General features: G+C 48.2%; 1 protein-coding gene across 1 annotated transcript in view; it reads left to right on the forward strand.

The window, feature by feature from the left end:
* The first annotated feature begins 12,580 nt into the window (after positions 1-12,580).
* The window catches only part of TOP1 (DNA topoisomerase I), a 66,305-nt gene continuing 58,340 nt past the window's right edge, over positions 12,581-20,545 (forward strand). Inside the window, exons 1-2 of the mRNA XM_088064594.1 lie at positions 12,581-12,736; positions 13,233-13,257. Of these exons, the coding sequence (XP_087920720.1) occupies positions 12,704-12,736; positions 13,233-13,257 (58 nt within the window). The 5' untranslated portion in view covers positions 12,581-12,703. The remainder of the gene's footprint in view (positions 12,737-13,232; positions 13,258-20,545) is intronic.

The following is a 20,545-nucleotide window of genomic DNA, read 5'->3' on the forward strand; positions in this document are numbered from 1 at the left end:
CCTTGCCTTGCCTTCCCTTCCCTTCCCTTCCCTTCCCTTCCCTTCCCTTCCCTTCCCTTCCCTTCCCTTCCCTTCCCTTCCCTCCGAGTGCTGAGCATTTGCTGTTGTGTTTTGTGGCCTTTGCACAAATGCACATGGATATATACATTATAATCTGAAATCTGACAGTATCAGTCAGTTTCCATTTTTAGTTAGACACTTCATGCAGTTTGTGTGTGTCCTGGAAAGAGGAGGGGGACTGGGGTGCAGTGGTTTGGGTTTGTGTGAGCCCAGAGCTGCAGGGCTGCCTTTGGCCCGTGCTCAAGGTAACCCCAAACATGCACAGCCCCACGCCCTGGTCCTGTGGTGACTCCTCTGAAAATTCAGAAGCAGAACATCTAATCCATTTCTGAATTGTAAAAATAAGCCCTTTGCCATTGATCACTCAGGATGAGTTTGGGTTACCAGTGGAAGAATCTGGCAGCCAAGGAACACAGGCAGGATTTATGGTCACAGAGCACGTGGAGGTGGGACTTATTTGGGCCATTCTACCAGTAGCTTTTCAGCCAAGACAAATTTCTTAATCTGAAGACACATTTATTTTGTTATTTTTTGCAGCAAAGAGACTATTTGAGAATGAAACTGATGATTTAAAAAACAAAGAAGAACAAAAAAAGGATCTGAAACTGCTTGGGCTATTTTCAGTCGCCAAGATGAATGAAACGTAAAAAAATTAAATGGGCTGCAACTTTTGAATTCTAAAAACAACCAGTCTGAAAACATGAAAATCCAAGCAGGTGCTGTCAGCTGCAAGCACTGATGAGGCAGGCTCCTCTGCTGGCAAGTAGTGGAAGATTTCAGCAGGCACACACGGGACAACTCAAACCTGCTCATCTGCAGGGCTCTTTAATCATCAGGGGAGACCTGAGACATGTTAATGCTTTGCTGTTGCTCCTTATTCCTGGTTCCCAAGTCTGGAGGCTGCTGATGGAGCTGCTAACAGGGCAGGTTGGATCTGCAAGCCTGCCACAGAAGGGTGCAGCAGAGAGCAGCAGAAAAGGAGTAATGCATCAAGGGAGAGAAGGCAATGCAGCTCAGCCTTGTGCCCTCTCCCACAGCCCCATCACGCAGGCTTCCAGCTGCTCCCTTGTTCTGGGACTTTTCCTATCGTTTTCCTCAGCATGAGGCAGGGAGAGATGATCAGGGTGATGGGGCTGTGAGGACAGCCAGACAGCCTCATCAGTGTAATAAAACCTTGAGATTTCTACTCTCCAGAATCACCATCCCCTCCCAAAGCCCCCACCTCAATTCAAGAGACAAAGCCGTGCAACAGTAATTCAGAAACAAATCTGAGCTGCCTATTTCAAGGTGTTGCCCTGAAAATTCCCTTTCTAGTGTGTAGTGCCACCATGGGATATGCATGGGTGGGTGGAGGATGGAGGGCAGGACCTGTGAGTGCACATCACTCGTGGCTGAGCCAGCTCGTGGTGCCATCCATGGCAAGAAGGAGCTGGTCCAGCACTGATGGAAGGGCAGCACTCACCCCATGGCAGGGGGAGACAGCCAGGCTCGGGGGCTCTGCTGGGCAGCAGCACTAGGACCCTGCAAAGCGCCTTGCAGCACAAAGCCCATGCTAATCAGAGACTGGAGGCCCCAAAGGTCACAGAACTGAGGGCTGAGGAGATTTCCAATCGGCTGCACTTGTATTTGGGGCATCTCCTGCCTTTGTCAGTGACTGTGACCATCAGCTGCTCCCAGGGCCACGTCCCCATCCCTGCCTAAGGACAGGGGTGTGATGGGACACAGTCATGCTGACACTGGTACCTGAAACAGGAGTAGACTGAACAGAAAGGGCAAAATCACCTTCTCACCCACAGATGTGGATTTATGCTCAGCGAGCAGCAGTAATTCTTCTCTGACTGAAGAAGAAAACTCTTCCCAGAGTCCTTTCCCTCGGTTCTCTTGCTCACAGCAATTGGGGTTGGTGCTGATCAACTTCATTAAATTTAAGTTACCTATCAAGCAGTTGCAGAACACGGTCCTAAGCACTATGACCATGTCTGACTGCCCCGGGGGTGCCTGGATGGGCCTGGATGTGCTGACAGCTCTAATGCTTCCTGCCCTGGTGACCATACAGATGCACAAATAGAGCAATGGGGCTTCCAGAGGCTTTGCTGAAGTTTATTAGTTTTTATAAGGGTCATGAAAATAATTGGATCTCAGACACAAGCCAGCAATTTGGTATGAAGGGGGAAAAAAATGAGGCCAGATGAGGTGTAAATCAGGAGTAACTCCAGGGCTGCTGGAGCAGTGTGAGCAGAGCAGGGTGAGGCAGAGAGGGTACAACAGTGGTGTGGTGAGGTTTGGGAAGATCCTGGAGTCCATCCTTGATGAAATCACAGCTATCTAGCCCATCTCAGTGAGGAAGAGGATGATGCTGGAATGCCTGGGCCAGGCGCTGCATCCAGGAGCTGTACAGGACCCCAGTGACTCCACTCACACCTTGCAGGTGTCCCAGCACCATGTGTGATGTGGATTAGATCCTTGCAGGAGCACCCCCAAGCATGAGAGCAGCCAGAAGAGCCTGCAGTGTTTGGGGCATGTCCTGTGTGCTGGCATGAGGGGGGTTTCCCAACACCATTCCCTGGTGTGAGCCCTTCTGCCAGGCCTGCTCTGAGAGCAGCAGGGCAGGGGCTGGGTTGGGCTGACCCCAGGCAGGGCTCAGGGTGCTGCTGGGATGGGCTGAGCCATGCCACGAGCACTGCAAAGCAGCAGCTGACCATGAGCTTTCAACCACAAAGCCACCCATCCTCTTTCCCTGGCCCCATCCATGCACACATGCTCTCCATGCCAGCTCCATCCCAACAAAGCAGTCCCTGTTCCCTGCTCCATTCCCAGCTCCTCCCCTAAGCCCCAGCCCTGCCAGTGCTGGATTTATGAATGAGTGCCCTGCTCTGATGCCAGCCTGGGGTGTCTCACTCCAGGAGGCACAGCAGGATTTTGCTGACATCAGGAGCGGCACAGGATGGGAATGGCAGAGCTTTGGGGTGCCCATCCTGCAACCCGCAGAGGGCAGAGTGCCATGCTCCCCTCCCATCCCCAGCCTGGCCCCATGCCCACTTGCTGGGAACTGTTTTGGATTACAGCTCCTGAGCTGCCTGTGCCAGGTTGCCAGCTGGCACCACTGCATGGGAAACAGCTCCTGAGTCCTCACGTCCTGGCACAGCAGCACAGGCTGTGTTGGTGCTGCTTCCCTCTGCTACTCTGGGCTGGGAACTCCAGCCATCCAAGGGCTTTCCTGGGAGAGAGGCATCCCCACTGCTACGCTGGGACCTCAGGCAGGCAGGCAATCCAAGCAGCTGTCCTGCAGCCATTCTGCATCGCCACGCTCAGCACTCTGTGTTTTTACCAGCAGCTAACACAATGCAGATGAAGGATGGCTGATTTCAACACGCTCCATGCAAAATGAAGACATGGAGCTGGCAAAGCACTCGGCAGCATCACACGCTCGAGGCACATCGTGTAAACCTGACAGTGACAGCTTGTTCACTTGCCCAACACCTTGTGTGCCCAAAAGCTCTTCCCATACTCCTGGGTAAACCCTTCCAGCACCTCTCTGAGCCAGGTCAGGGCTCATCAGTATCCTGTCACTCAGACACTGAGCTCTCTTACATCTCATTTTCTGCTGGTATTGATGCTCAGCACCCACAGCTTCCCAGGAGCCAGGATTTCACCCTGTGCTTCCAGACCACACTGGAAGTGAGTAACTGCTCGGGTGTCATGTGTCCCCTCCCCTCTGCGTGTCTGGCTTGAGACCCTTCCTGGAGCTCTGCAAACCATAACGAATCTTTCTTGCTGCTTTCAGAGTGGCTTTGGCTCAGTGTTGTGCCAGCAGCTGGCCCACTGTATTTGCATTTATTTCTTCTGCATCCTGATTGCTCTAAGTATGATCATCAAAACAGTTCCCAGCACTGCAGGGGCTGTGGTCTTCATGGGCAGAATGAATGGAAATTGCTGCTCTGTGGCATTTCATGGTGTACAGCTGCTCTGACTCCCTTCTGCTGCATCTGGCAGGTCTTGGAAAAGGAAAGAGGGGCAGCAGCCACCAGAGCTGATGCCTGGCTTGGAGGTGAGAAAGGAGCTGGTCCCACCTGGGTGGGATCTCACTTGGTGCCTGGAAGCAGACAGCAGTTGTATTTCCATCCTTTCCAGAACCTTTCTTCCTCCTCCTATCACCCCCACAATGTCCCTGCTGGCTGCTCCCCTCAGAGCCAGAGTCTGGCAGCTGCAATGGGCTGGTGGAGCCTCTCCTGTGTGCCTGGGGGGAAATATGTGCCCCAGTCCACAGCAGCAGGAACTCAGGGAGACCAAGAGCTGGACAAAACCACTGTTGCTGTCTTCCCATTCCAGCTCCAGGCTCTGAAGTGACACTTTCCCATGGGATCCTTGTTACTTTTATTTATTTTTTAAGGCTTCTTCACATCCACGTGGCTGGGCTGTGATAGGAGTTATGCTTTGTTTTGCCACCAGACTGCTTTCCTGCAAACACACCGCTTATACCAACCCTACAGAAAGATATTTAAGCCTATATTTCAAACCACCTACTTAGAGCTGGCTAAGCCTCTCCTTATAATTGCATCTGCACACCCTTACTTATAACCTAGAGTTAATACTCACATATCTCCATGATGAATTCAGAGGTGCACTACCCTGATAAAAGCCCTAGGAAGTCATCTGCTGTCTGTGTCACAGCCTGCTGCCAGGAAGTCTGGGGGCTGCATGCAAGAAACCCTCAGACACACTAAAAGCTCCCTGTCTTGAGGAGGGCTGATCCTGCTGCCAGCTGCCTGTGTGTGTGCCCAGAGCAGCTCTACCCCCTTTTCCAAGCAGACACCAGGGGCTTGCACAGAGCTCCTGTTGTTCTAGGAATAGTAGCAAAAGATAAGCATCCTCATCAGCATCAGACAGAGGCCTTAGATAAGGTTAAATACCATTTTAGATAGCTGGTTGTCCACATCTCTGAGCCGTCTTCACAGCATCTGAACTTTCTAAAGCAGTGGTGATTTTTGCCTAGCTCTCTCTCTGGTGACACAAATATTGAGTGACATAGATGGTGCAGACCAAGGACTGGATCTGCTGGACAATTATTTTTCTAGTTATGGTTTGTGTGCTTTGCCTTGCTCCATCTTGCCCATCCAGATGTGGACATGTTGAACAGGGTTTAGAGGTTATCACCCACCATAAGAAGTTTATCCCAGAACCTTGGCACGGGAGGTGATTGCATCTACCCTCCTGACCACTTACCTGCCCCATTTTCTGGCTTCATCAAGAAAAAAAAATCTTTATTAAAGGAAAAATGTTGTTGTTGTTGTTGTTATTGTTGTTGTTATTGTTATTATTAAGCCAGCAGTTTGTTTCTCTGACCCAAAGATGTAATTCACCCGCAGTGTAAGTTCCCCTTAGCATGGAGGAGTGCTCACATAAGGTCTAATCACTGATCTAATTAAACTGATTTGCTGCTGTGTTAAATCAGTGCAGCTATATTGAGCAGATCAGGTCTATGTTTCTATTCCACCTCATCTTAATAAATGATAATATAAAGCACCTTCAAGACATCAGTGTGAAGAATTTAAACAGAAAGTTACATTTATTATTTTATATCTAGTCTCATTATTTCTAAGATAGGGATTTTTGAAAGGAGGTATGAAATCCTTGGCCTTGACAATATTCATCTCACATATTATCAAGAGCTCTACAGAACATGAAAATATTTCTTAATGTTCCAGAAGGGTTTAGAGAGTTTAAAAATCTAAATTCCAATGAAGATAACAACCCTCTTTTAAAAATAAAGGAAAAAAAGCATGCCAAAAACCTCATTATTTTAAAAATCAAGTTCATCACTATTTTCATTCATTATTTGAGATTGATTATTGTTTCCTTATGAAGTATCTTCATTACTTCCTCCTTGACAAAATTACATTAAAGTAGTTATTTCCACTTGAGGTTTTGGTGGATTTCCTGATCAAGGGTTCATGCTTTGGTTTTTATAGCTCTGTTACAATACTAACATTTCAAGTTATTTTAGGAAAGATTTATGTTCCAGCAAAAAACCATGACAAATATATTTAAAGCCAGTGATATGGACATTTTTAAGTAGGGCTATTTAATGTACAGATTTGATCACTGGATTATCAGAGCCAGCAGCCTTAGCCTGACAGCAGGACAGCCCTAGGCTTAGACACAAACACCCCTCCAAAACATTTCCAGCCTGTTGTGATGCTGCCTGTGGACATTGCATCCAGCTGTGACACAGAATTCATGGTTATCACCCAGGCTACAGCTGCTGCTGGCTCGTGGGTTTGCTCTGTGGGGTGAGCCATGGCAATCCTGCCCTGGATGAACAGCCCTGACGTGTTCTGCACTTGCCTCTGCCAATGGTTCACCACATCCTGATATTAATCCAAGGATCTGCATCCAGGCTGGACTCAGGCACAGTGTGATGGCCTGGGAGGGGATGCTAAGAGCTAACGCACCTCCAGGGAGAGGAGGGACCTTGACAGACCCCACCTTGAGCTACAAGTGTTCAATAATGGCAGCATTAACCAGGTTGATTGGCTCAGACCTGAAAATGTCCCCACTGCTTTGGATCTCTCCTGATCAGCAGAGGACCCCAGACCTGCATTTCTCACCCTATTACCTAAGCTGGCAGGGAGGAACCTTGAGCCTCATCTTCCAGATGATAAGTTGAAGCACAGAGAGCCCAAAAGGAGGGTAACCTACAACAGACTCTCCTTAGAGTAGGGAGTTTGCAGCCCCAAAGGCAGGGCTGGTTCTCTAACTCGCCTTTACCAAATGTCAACCCGCAAAAGACCTTCTGGTTTATTTTATTCTTCTGCCAAGAGGGGACCAGGTCTATCCAGAGGCTGGGAAGAGCCACAGAAGAGAGCTGAGGCACTCAGGGAGAGCTGTCAGTGCCTTTCTGGCTATCCAAGGACTGTGCTGGAAGGAGTGCAGGATGGGACCCCCTGACAGCTGGGTGCACCAAGAAGGACACAGCGCTCCTGGGGCCATCCCTGCCATGAGAAAGTAGCAGTTCAATGAGCACAGACACCAAGAGAAAGCTGTGCCAGAGCAGGAACCGAGCAGCCCTCATAGCCCTGTGAGTGCAGCACTCTCCTTCCCACTGGCCCCAAATGCATGGGGCCACCAAAGCTAATAAAGCTGTTAATGGGGCCACATGTCACCTCCTGACTAAGGCGTACACAATTCACACCTCAGGAATGCACCCTCGTTTGGCCGGATTCCTCTCCAGCCTGGAGGGCAAGCCAGCTTAAGGTTAGTTCCCCACATTTTAGAGCTCTCTTCCACTGAACTTTCCAGGCTAGACTGAGCTTAGGCTGTCCCAAAGCCCTCCATCTAAAAGCAGGTTTTTGGCATGGGACAGGAGGGCGATGGCACACTGACACATCACAGGGAAGCTGTGCCAAGAGTCTCTGCTGAATTTCCAGTGCTTGCCACTGACTTGAGCAAAGTCTTTAAAGGCTCCTTTTCTAAAGCGTTCCTGAGTTCAGCAGGGCCAGTCTCTGGGATACGTCTGGACTGGCACTTGGAGTGACGAGTATCAGAGCTCCCGTGGATTTTGGATGGGTTTAGTTTGCTTGGATCTCCTGGAGCTGGGCCCAGCATTCTCCACGTGGCACAACTCCAGAAATGGAAACACTCTCAAGTGAGCAGTTTCTTTCCCAAAATGGGGATTCTTGTCTCCTTTGGATGGAAAACAGTAGAGACAAGGGAAATATTATCTCATTGTACTCTGAAGGAGAGCCATTTATTAACTGTGGGTACTGAATTTAACTCTGGGTGTTTTTAAATAGCAGTTCTGATGTGGATAGAAATGCTTGGACACTTTCCTTGCAATGTCAGGAATCTGCATCACAGAATTATGTCATGTTGTGAGAAACAGCCACTGAAATCAACTACAGGAGATAAAAGTGAAACCAGCTAGCCTAAATTCATGAGAAATTCATTCCAGGGGCACAGATTATATGAAATGGCTCCTTATCTCAGCTGTATTTGCAACATGTGAATGCTCTAAAAGAGCCATCCTATTGCCTCCCACGCCTGCCACGTTATGCAAGGGTGGCTTTTCTCACGTGCTCTGGGGCTCCCAAGGCGCCCACGCTTTGCTGCCAGGAGCCCCGTGGTGGGGTAATCTCCAAATACTGGGCACTGAGTGTTCTGCACGGCAAAATGGAGCGGCCAGGCTGAAGCAAGGTGTTGTTTATGGGATTCTCATTGTTTTCTCAAGCAGGAGAGTAATTTTATTTGCTAGGAGCAGGAAGGCAATGAGGTACAGAGGGATATGTGTGCCTGACTGCGTTTGGTGTTACACAGTGGCCATGCAGCAGCCACAAACCATCACGGCAGATGTGTGTATGTGCTGGGGAATGTTAGCTGAAAACCCAGGAACATGCTCTTTGGATTATTATCCGAATGTTCTCCTTTCCATTACACCAACCTCTCTACCACTGCTGGCTCCCTTAACCAAGGCAAATGAGGACATAATAAAGTTCAAGTGATATCAGCTATTGTTTTCTAACTGGTAATTTCCCAGGACTTCTGCAAGCTTCTCCCATCCCAGGTGAAACTCAGTAATTAAGACTGACCTTTGAAAGCTCACACTTACAATCGTATGTGCTGGTTCTGCTTAATTTGTTCCCTTGCCTTACATATAAAACTGTGAATAATTGCTGCAGTTTATTAAAGTGCATTTCTTTCAGAGCACTGAGATCATTTAGTTTCAATGCATCCGACAGTACATAATAAGTATGAGTGTTTTGAGCAGGTCATGCTAATGAAAAATGAGTGGGGAGTCGTGTATCTGACTGTTCCTATTTTGTACCAGTGTCACTCGGTTCTAGAGACAGCAGGTTTACAGGATGACGCCAGTTGGGAATCCTGCACATCAGGCAGGTCTCTGCCTGTGAAAAAAATGTACAGTAGCATTAGAAATATCCAAACCGTAGCTCTTAAAATGGGCTGAGACTAAAAAAAATCATTACAGGCCTTTAAAAATTGGACTTTTGGGTTTAATTGTGTTTTGTAAGTGGCTCTTCGTTACCTCTTCACAAGCAAAATGCACTTGTTTCATATTCATATGGAGAGAGTTTGTTGCTTTTTATTTCTCCTAAAACATAAATACTAGAAACTGGCTGCTGCCTCTGACAAAAGTAGGGATTTTTACAAAATCAAGGAAAGCTAAACAAGTGAACTTGGATCTGTGGGACTGCTAATAAAATTGAAAGAGCTGGCAGTTCAGGAGAATTAACTGAAGGAGCACAATGTAGACGGCTTCACCTGAGGCCAGCAAGGCTTGGGAAGAGGGCTATGGAGGGTTTAGGAGTTTGGATGTTGAGGTTTCTTGTCTTGTGTTGGTCCGTGCAGAAGAGTGGGGACTCAGGCTGGAGCACGGTGTAGGATCCCATCCTGATACATCCTGCAAAGCTGGCCAGGAAAGCAGCACCCACCTCCCTCACCCAAAACCTGCACTCTGAGCACAGCATGAGGCCCCCAGTGCACAGGATAAATCAAATCTCACAATTTACCAGGATCAAGAACTGGAGGCTTTTCCATGGTTTTGTAGCCTGGAAGATTTATGATTTAATTTAAACACATAGTTTCCAGCTGTTTCTTTTTGCAGGCAATCACCTAGGCTGCATTAACCCGATGGTGATGTACTGGTCCCAGGGAGCCCCGGACTGAGACCACAGCTCTCAGAGGTGTGAACTTCCCCCATTTATCTTGATGGGGCGTGCACAGCTTCGCCAAGGAAGCAGGTCCAAGCACGTTAACCCCTTCACTGCCAGCCTCCACCGTGGAAAGGGCTGGTTAGAATCAGAATCTCCCAAGCTGGAAGGGACGCGCAATGATCACCGAGTCCAGCTCCCACGTAGGACAACCCCAACAATCCCATGTGCTTGAGAGCGTTGTCCAAACGCTTCTCTAACTCTGGCAGGCTTGGGCCCACAACCACTTCCCTGGGTTGTACAGTGGTGTGTCTTGTACGAGCCTTCCTCCATGTCCCAAGGGATGCCAGTGTGGAAGGGGGTGAGAGATGTTCAGCCTCCAGAACGGTGATGCTGCAGGTTATAGGTTTGGAGATCAGAAGGTTTTTCATCGTACAGCTCATTGCAACAGATGGGGCCACACAGGTGTTCCGCTTTAATGTGTTTTGAACAAGCTGTATATTTCCCTGTCTCTTGGGTTCTAAAAACGGAGCAGGGGCTCCCTGAAGGCTCCAGGATAACCCTATGGAAAACTGGGGACAAAACAGATCACAGAGAATGGCTGGGTTTGGGAGGCACCTCTGGAGAATACCTAGTCCAGACTTCTGCTGAAGCAGGCTCACCTACAGCAGGTTGCACAGGTTTGTGTCCAGGTGGGTTTCCATATAGCTCCGGGGAGGGAGGCGATATAGCAGCAGATGGGAAGCGATTCCTGGGAGACAGCTCGCTCTGGCTGGAGCACGGCTGGCTCAGCTGCAGGTTCCCTCCATGGTGCGTGAGGTGTTTGCCAGCAGAGCACAAGGTTTTGCTTGTCACTAATGGCTCTGGCACTGCTGCCGCGGGAGCGCTGCTTGTCAGGACCTGAGATACCAAACTGGGAAGCTCTCTGTTCCTCTGGAGCTCTCCCAGCCGGCTGTCAGCAGGCTCCTGCCGGCAGCACAGCACTAAAGCTCTCGTGTGCCGGTGTCGGGGGCTCTGCTTTGCAAACGTACTTGCAAACGCTGGTGAAGGTGGCAGCTGCTGGAAGGGGCCGTGCTGCCTTCCCCTGCACAGGGCTGGCTGCAGCTGCAGCGTGCCGGGGGTGGTGGCGGGTCCCTTTCCTGCGGCAGGCACAGCCACCTGAGCAGGGCTTCTTGGGGAGACAAAGATGTGAGGTTTAAAGTGAAATTGCTGCTTCAAAGGAAGAGCTTTCAGGAATTTCTAATGTTGGCAGGAGGTGCCAGCCTGCTCCCAGGCTGTCCCAAAAGACACAGCCCTGAAGTCCTGGACGGCAGCGAGGAGAGGCTCAAACCCAGGGCAAAGCCTGCTTTCACCTCGTGAGCCAGGGGCACACACCTCTTCCCGGTGTCTGAAACAGCCCTTTCATTATGTTTATATTTAAAAATCTAACAGTGACTAAAGCAGTTTGCATAATAAACAGCTCCAGAGCCAGAAATATTTGCCTGCTCTCGGTAAAAAAAGGAAGTCCTCAGATCCTCTTCTGAAGACGGTAAGAAAGTGACAGAGTTTTCCCTTTGCAGGATATAAATATGCAGTGCAAATAGGTGGCTGCTGTCACTGCTTACATTTTGATGTATCTCTTCAGATAGCCTGGCAGCGCCAGGTTATTTTAGTGTCAAATCAAAGCTCTGGTTGTGTAAAGAAGCTGAGGAAAGGTACAGTCTGTGTTGCAGCAGAGGATGGAAGCTCCAAGAAGACTGGAGGCAGTCCTGTGAGACACGTACCAGCCATGCATACTAAACCTGCCATTTAGTACACCGACAAGAAAACCCGTTTATAAGAGCTGCTGCGGAGCAGAAATAAATGTCTTCAGGTTTGGGTTGAAGAAGGAGGGGTGTTTTTCTAGGCAGGCACGTGCTTCATTATCACAGTAGCTAAAAGAAAATAAAGCTTTGGCCCCCTTTTACCCTCCATTTCGTTGTAGGAGAAAGAAATTTTAAGAGCCTGCTTATACCAGGAGAAAAACCTTGCGGGCTGATCCCTTTTTAATGTTCTTGTATGCAATGCAATGCACCAGTGCTGTCCTTGACTTAAACGAGTCAAGTGAGTCCAAACCTGCCTGGTCTGCATCCCCCCTCAGCATCTCCCGGTGCTTCCTGCGGCCTCGGCACTCCTGCCTGGTGCGGTGGCGTACAGAGACAGACAGCGAGGGGTCAGCCACAAGATAAGAGGCTGATAACGAGGGGTCTGCGGGACAGGTGCGCACACCCCGCTCGCTTCCTCTCACTTGGAAATGCTCAAATTGCCCATGAGCTGGTGCCTGTCGGGGGGTCTGGCGCGCCGGGACTTCAGGGGAAGCCCCGAGGGCCTCATAGCCCGTGGGGTGCGGGGGTGTCACTGTGCGGTTATCGCTGGGAGGCAGCGGAAACGCCTCCCCTCAGAGCCACCCTCCCGCCATGCGGTCCTGGGGGCGGGGCCTCAGCGCAGGGGCGGGGCTTTTATGCAAATACAACCGGCGGGGCGGGGAGGCGGCGCATGCGCGCTGGGCTCACGGAGCGGCACGGTCCTTACACAATGCACCGGGCCCGGCAGCCGCGAGGAGAGGGCGTGGCCTCGCATGTAAATGAGGGCAGAGTTTTGGCGCGTCTATTGGAGGAGGGAGAGGAAGGGGCGGGACCGGATATGTAAAGCAGCGAGCCGGCGTAGCGCACGGCGGGGGGGCGGCGGGTCGGAGCGGTCATGCCGGCGGGGCGTGGCTCACATGCAAATCATGCCGGCTCCGGGGGCGTGGCTCGGATGCAAATAGGCGCGCGGCCGCTTCCCACCCCCGGCCCGTCAGGCCTCTCCCCGCCGCTTTAAAAGGCGCCGCGCCTGCGCAGAACGTCGAAACCGGGACTTAGTCTGTTACACAACCGCGCTGCGCTCCCCGCGTCCCGTTCCGCCCGGCGCTCCTCTGCCCGCCGCTCCTCCCGCTCCGCCCGGCCGCCCGCGCCTCCGGCATGAGCGGGGACCAGCTGCACAACGATTCCCAGGTGAGCGCCCCGTGCCCGCCCTCGGGGCGCGCTCCCCGGGGACCCCCGCCGCGGTGCTCTCATCCCCCCGTGCCGGCCCTGAGCTGGCCGCCTCGCCACCCCCTGTAGCCCCAGCGAGGGGACCGTGCCCTGCGGCCGCCCCCGTGAGTCTGGGCAGAGCCCTGTCAGCCCAGCTGTCGCCCCGCGGTGGGATGGGGGGCTGTGGGAGCGGGGCCCCGCGTGTGACCCCCTGGCTGGCCGGAGAAGGGGAGGGGGCGGCTGCCGCGCTCCCCCGGCTCGCTCCCCTTTGGAGGGCTCGGGAGGGATCCCCCCATGAGCTGTGTCGGGGCCGGGGGGCGCTTCACCCGTTCCCCCATCACCTTCCGCATCGCGCTGGGCTTTTCTCATTTGGTATTTAATTCCCCTAAAAATGAGGGTGAGGGCGGGGGTGGGGGTCCCCCGGAGCGCCGCGGACCCGGGCGTGCTGACGGTGTGTCCCTGTGTGCTCTCCCCGCAGATCGAGGCGGATTTCCGAGCGAACGGTGAGTGCGGCCCCGGCGCGCCCCTCGCACAGACATGGCGTCCCAGAGACTAAGTCCCGGCTCCGCGCTCACCGGCCCCATTGTTCCCATCGAGCTGCCAAAAGCCCCCCTTTCCCGGCGGGATCGGGCCCTCCCGACCCCCGCCGCCCCGAGTGGGGGCACCGCAGGCCCCCGATCCGAGCGCAGCGGCTCTGCCGGGGTCGCCTTTGGGCCCCGATTCCTCCCTGGAAAGTCGCCTTGTCGACGGTCGGGACTTAGTCTCTGCGCCATTTTCTTTTTCTCTCTCTCTCTGTGGCTTTTCTCTCCTTCTCCTCCTCCCCGAGCTGCCGCCGAGCCGCTTCTGCAGAGGCACCGGGCCGCCATCCCCAGCACCAGCCCTTCATAACCGAGGGGAAAGCAAAGTTTTTAGCTAAAAAAAAAAAAAATAATTAAAAATCTCAAGTCGCTTTTTTTTTTTTTTTTTTTTTTTTTAAATCGCAGGTTCCCTCCCCCCACTGCTCCCCGTCTCTGTTCCTTTGAGGGAATCTCTCCCTTCCCCTAAAATGAAAGGTGATTGCAACATGTTGCTCTTTAAAAGAAGCTGCATCATCCATTTTAAGATCAGTCTTATTTTCTTCCTTGCTATTTAAATTATATGACTTTACCTTGTTAGAGGAGGTTTTTTAAATTCAAATAAAAACCTACTTTAAAAAACCCCAGCAGACCATAGTGTAGACAATTCCAGAAAGGTAGACAGCATCACTTCAGGGACTTTGCAAGCTAACTTGATTTGGTTCAGAAACATTTGCAGGCATCCTGTAATTACATAAATATATATATACACTTATATATTTAAAAATTTTTGTATATGTATATATTTATATATGAATATATATGCTTACCTGTCTGTATGTATATATATATTCCATTATATATACAGGCATACAATATCTTTTCTAATCAGCCTGATGACTGCTAACTTTTTCTGATAATTTATTCATTTTTATAGGAAGCAAGCTAATTGCAAGCCTGCCTATTTTGATAGGTGTCAAATTGAAGGGCTTAAGTAGGATGAAGGGGAGTTGAGGACATACAACCAACCTTTGTGTGTGTTTGTGTTACTGTCACTTTTTGGCATGTGTGAGGATCTCTGAGCTGTCCCCCGACTGCTGAGGTGGTAGAGGACAAAAAAGAAGGTTGAAAATATCTGCTTGACTTATAGTTACACTAATTTTTAGAATGCTTTCTTGGATGATGTCCACGTGCCTGGTTGCTTTGTAGACTCTAGTGCATGTAAATATTTACAGATCTACGCTTGCGAGTACCTTTCTTTCTGTCAGTTCATTGGAATGTGATTGTGTGTGTGCAGCAGGAGCAGACAGTATCAAATATGCAGGTTTTGAACTCTTCATTTCCATTCTGAATTTATAGCGGGGCTCTATGAATAATTCTTATCAGGGAAAAAGGGTGCAGTGTATCTCCCAAGAAGTACGGGTGTAACTCTTGAAGCAGTTTAAATATAAGCTTATGTAGGAATGTTTGTAGTCTTCTTATGCTGGAAAACACTTGCTTCATCTAAGGATCATCTTTATTTAGGGAAAAATACTCGCTGGTAAGCTTTAATTATTTACTACTGTTGTACATAGAGGAAGTGATGTATATTTGACCTTTCGACTCCATCTTCCAATGAACATTTCGGACAGATTTTTCTCTTCTATTGTGACCATGTGCTGTTTTATTCTTCTAAGAGGTTTAGTCATACAGCTCTTAAAACTCCTGTGGTTTTTATTTCTACCATGTGTTTAAGGAATTCAATACAGAAATTCAGAGTAAGACACCTTGACAGAAAAACTGAATTCCTGGTAAATCAAGCACACCCAACAAATCCATACCAGTGTAGGCATTATCACCCTTTCAGTCCTATTGTAATTATTTGTGGCAGTCATGTAACATCATTGTCATTGTCACCCTAAACCCCAAAACCCTTTACAGCACTGGAAGGTACGTGTAACCCTGTTAGTCTTGCTAAGGGAATAATGCTGAATAGACACTGCACTCTCTGACCTTGGGACCACCCCAGATCTCCCTGAAAACCTCTGCTTGCTCTGAGCCTTGTTTCCTGTGCACAGGAGCTCTTTGCACTCTTGCGTCGGGAATTGTCACACGCAGATGAGAGAACAGTGGTTCTCAGGCTGAGCACTGAGGTTCTTGCTCTTATTTTCTTGTTTTGATCCTATTTAGTGGCAAACATTAGGAGTGGGTGGTAGGAATCCCAAGAGCTGGCTTTTTTTGCCCCCCAGATGTTTAGAATTGGTTTGGACTTTGATTATTGTCAGGCAGCACTAAACAGTAGAGCCAAACTCTCCTTTGAGGCCTCCTGTATTTCACTTTTGGGGGAAGGGAAGTTTTTCTGGGGGCTGGTACTGACTCATTGTAAATGTTGAGTGTAGCAGCAGTAAACATTTTTGTTAATAGAGAATGTTTTGGGTGACTTTTAGCTAATGTATCAGTAATAGGGCAGCTGAAGCACTTTGAAGCTTCCTGTTGTTATTAATGTTCCTATCTGGGTCAGTGGACACACTACCTCGGGTTGTGGTCACACGAGTTGTTGCAGCTGCAATAGGTTGGGTGGATCTGCTCATTGCAGGTCACCACGGCACAGCCCGGTTGTAGCTGGGAGCCTGGATCTGGTTACACAGCCACTTCATTGATAGCAGGGTAGTGATGGCTGTGAGAGGGGGTGCCAGCAGCAAATACGTGTTCCTGGCTATTTCTTGTCATTAAATAGCCAGATCACTCTAAGCAAGAGTGTCCTGGGCAAATTCCAGCTTGAGTAATTGCATTCCATTTCGGTATCCAGGTTCTCCCTCCTGTTTGGCCATAGTGGGTATTTTTTTTCACCTTAGCTGTATTTTTAGTATCTGTACGCATTGCAAAGAATTTTCCGTGTTCAGTCCTAGCAGTGTCTGCTTGCAGACCACGCTGAGAGCAGTATTGTGCTGAAACAGCCAGCCTTTTCTGCAAGTAACATCCTTGCAGTCTTCAGCATTCAGAAGGGAAATGGAGTCCAAAACCGTTGTTTCCAGCTACAGCTTGGATGCTGAAAATGTCCCCACCTCCACAGATTTCGATTCTATTGCGTTTTGCCATTAAGAGCTTTGTTACTCAGGTTGGATGTAACAACCTCTTACTACTGAGGAAAACATTGAGACTAAAAGCAATTTATCTTGACTTTCAGCTCCCCCATTGTGTTTGCAGAGTGCGGTAGATAACAATCACTTTTGTTTGCAAAATAATGAAATTGCATTCCAAAACTACTAAATTCAACTAACTGCTATTAGTGCCTTGGCTGCTCAGCAGCCTCTGATCAGAACTTGTGTGAAATCCAGAACTGCTCAGTGTGGAGACTGAAGACATCACCCCAAGCAGTGCTTTTTGCTTCCAGTTGATTTGGCCAGTAATGTTAAGATGCAGTTTGAGGTCAGGTATCACTGGAGTAACCATTACAGTGCATTAACAGGAGTCAAGTGTGAATTTGTCCAGCATCACAGAGGTGGCTTCTGGAATTCACATGGTTGAAGGAGGGGCTTACTTTAACAGTGAGTATTTTTTGGGGAAAAAAAAACGAAGCCTTTACTGCTGCAGCACCTTATCAGGAGCTGGCAGATTTTTTTATGTTGGCCCAAGCACTCATGGGGCATCTGTGTATTTATCAGGCTGGCAACGTGAAGGAATGAGCAGGAGGGAAATTCAAATTAAATAACAGGAGTGCTGAACCAAATGCCGTACAAGTTAAGGAATTTCAGCACGTTTTGTGTTTTGCATTAAATTCATGTTTCATGTATGACAGAGCTGTGCAGTAAGAGGTGTGGGTGATTTAAATGCTAACAAACTGTAGAGCAACATAGCAGAGATCTTTAGGATTTCTCAGTGGTTGTGAAACAGTCTGTTGGAGAGCAGATTTGTGCTTCCTTGCTGCTGCCTTTGCTGGCGCCTTCTGGATGGGTGAGAGTTTTTTGAAGGAGAGCAGGGCCACTTCTGGCATAGGGCTGTGTGTACCTTAGCACTGCTGTTAGAGCCACTGTGCTAAACAAACTGCACGGGTTTGGGAAGCGTGAAGGCGCTGCCTGTGCTGTGTGTGTGTGACATGTCAGGGAGAAACTGTCTTTTGAGTTCCCTGGGAACATGTCTCACGAATGCTTTAAATGTCAAACGTTTGGCAAGGGATCCAAAGTACAAAAGGTAGTTAATGGTATTTAGGTGCAGATTGATATCTCTCCTGAAAATTTCCTTTGCCTTTTCTGTGATACATAGAGATGAGAATCTAGAAGAATTTAGCTTGTTTCTTCCTTGCATGGCTCCCTGCCTTCTCTCCAGACTGCAGTGCTGGTGGTGAGCCTGCATTGTGGGAAGTGCTGCCCACAGCCTCAGAACAATACTTGGGTAGTTTTAAGTCTGCAACAACTTAGGGTTTTTTTTTATTATTTCAGAAATATTTTACGTAAGACGCCAATCTCTGCAAAATTTCTTAATTTTGTTTTTGCATTGATTTTCAATATGTTCACAGCAATCTCTCGCAGGTCTTGTTAGGATATGACAGTGTAGCTGCACTATGGGAATCTTCAGATTGTGATAGGTGAGAGTACTCTGAAGTAAATTTGTCATTCATGACACTTCCCAGAAATGTAAATAAACATATTGTTGGTAAGCTGCTCTTCACTATCATGTGCTGCATAAGTTGATTGCATTTATTTTCCCCAGCAGAAGCCTCAGAAGGGCTTTGCTAAAGACCTTGAGGTCTGTTGTGTTAATTGTTCTGACACATTCAGCATTTAGGTTAAAACTTAATGGGTGTCTGGTGGGAGTGGGGAGTTGAGTGCGTTTGAGGGGGCTGCAGCCAACTTGTGTTTTTGTTAAAACTCAGCAGAATTACTTAAATGTGCTGGAAGATGTGTTTCGGGGGTTAATGGCCCGTGTGTTTCTTCCTCTAGCAGGTTTTCTTAAGATGTTTTTCCTTTTACTTCAGTGTTAAGCACTCTCTGTTAATAATGTGTTATCAGGGCTTCTTTGTTTACTTTGTGAAACATGAAAAATTTTGAACCAGGGGACCTGTGTAAAAGTGTGCTTTTTTTACATGGCTTCATGTAAATTAGACACAGAGCTCATAAATGTGATCAAGCACAAATCAGATGTAATTTCATTTACAACTGTGACTTCAGATATTCGTTAGATAGTTCATTGAATTCCAGCCTCCTGAGTTGCACTGTCAGCAGAAACTGCAATAATATGTAATTATAGCAAGTACTTAACATCTCATTGACTCAAATTCCTCTGTTAATGATTTCACTGGATTCCTGTTAAAGTAATACCTGCTGAAATAGCACAAGCTACTGCCCTGTTAGAGGGAGGCTCCAGGTCAGATTCTTCCTGGTGATGTAAATTGCTGTAGTTCTGCTAAAATCAGTGGAGCACTGACAGTGTATCTGCTTTTTTGTTACTGGTCTGCTTTAATGTCACAGTGAGTATTTAAGAGAAATACAGTTTAACCTAGGAAATCAGTGCAGATTTTTCCTGTGGCTTTTCAAGATGGGACAGTTTCTCTTTCAAGTCCGCTTGAGCTGGTTGTGCTGATACAGTTTCTCATATCCTTGTAGGACACGTAGTCATTCACAAATATTTATTGGCTCATTAAATTTAATTGGTTTTGTGGCTTCCAGCTTTATAGCTACTGCTCCCCATTTTTTAGAAGACCTCACGCTCTGAAACATGGGGGCAAAATCTATTTAGTGTTATGTATTCTGCTTCTGCCTGGGTTTTTGAAGGTCTGTGTCTTAGCTTTCCAAATCTGAGAGAAGATATTTGATGTAGAAATCAGTGTTTATCGGCTTGCTGCTCTGGGACTGTCCCTTCTGACAGAGCATATGACACATCTGCTTGTACCTTCTCCCTGCAGGACTCTCTGTTCTGAGCTGTTCAGCACTGTCAGCGTTTAAATGTGGATCATCTTTAGATTTCAGAATGGTTCCTCCTGGTAAGGGAACGGGAGAAGGGTATGGGCTTGCTGTGGTTTCAGCAGTGAGTTTGCCGCTGTTCTGCTCTTCTGAAAAAAACAGTAGAAAATGAATTTAAAACCCAGTTCATAGCTGCAGTAGGATTATTCCTTTTAAACAGTTTTCCCAGTTAGTGCTGTCCTCACCTTGCCAGCAGCTGCCTGCTCCAGGGAGTTCCTCTGTGTGCGCTCTGGTGGCTTCCACTGTCCATCACTGGTTGAACACTGGAATTACTACAGCATGGAAGTGCTGTTCCAGGCAGAGCAGAGAGAGCCTTTTCTGCTGCAGGCTCCTGCTATTTCCTAGCTCAGCTGAAGTTGTAGTAGTGGTTTCCCGGTGTGTATGAGACTACAGTATTTTTAGCACAGTGTTTGTTCAAAATGTCCTGGCTGACATAAATGCTAAATAGTTCCAGTGGATTTAATGAGGTTTATAGTTGGAAATATTTTCACCTTGAATGCTTGATTTTTAAACTAATGATCTTGGTCAACTGCAGTAATATATTGCAATGTCACAGCAAGAGTTAGGACATTTGGATGGTGATGTGAAAAGAAAGGGTGAAGTTAATTTTGAATTCTTGTGACCTGCATAGTATAAGGAGGATTAAAAAATTGGTTTTGGCTTCAGAAATATGAGCACACCTGCATGTTTTCAAGTGAAAATTTGGTTTCTAAATTTGACTTCTGTAGCTGCTCAGCTGATGAACAAGTGAGAGCTCCAGAGTTGAGAATGAAAGTGGAGAATATGGAGCAGTAGTCAGTCTTCCTGAAATTTGTTCTTTTGTAACATGTACTTAGCATCAAAGATTCTCAAACTTCTTTAAGATAAAATTAGGATTTTTTTTTTTAAATCCCTCTCTGTGTCAGCAGGAGTGGTGGCAGGAAATACAGTTTTGTGCCAGTCCTTGCAACAAACAGTCTGGGAGATCCTCCAACACAACTGGTGGAGATCAGACTTGATGTTTTTGGAGATGTGGGAGACCTTGGCAATTAGTTCTCTATTAATACTAATGATAGAGATGCAGTTCTGTAATGAGGAAAGGTGAGTAGGAGAGGGACAGTGGTTCAAGTAAGAATTGCTTCACTAACTTTCTAGTGTTGTCACAGAGTTCTGGTGATGTCTTCCATCATCTCGAGGCCCGTTTCTCTGCTAGAATAAAACATTCTACTGCTGCTTCATCTTGTGGAAGTTCCCGTTGTTTCCTGGCTGTTGCTTGAATCTCAACAGCTTCTTTCGAAGGTGGTTGCAGCAGTAGTTCA

The sequence above is a fragment of the Pseudopodoces humilis genome, chromosome 19 (genome assembly GCF_049639895.1).
Source record: "Pseudopodoces humilis isolate 2021_Gansu_Grassland_sample_001 chromosome 19, ASM4963989v1, whole genome shotgun sequence".
NCBI lineage: Eukaryota > Metazoa > Chordata > Aves > Passeriformes > Paridae > Pseudopodoces > Pseudopodoces humilis.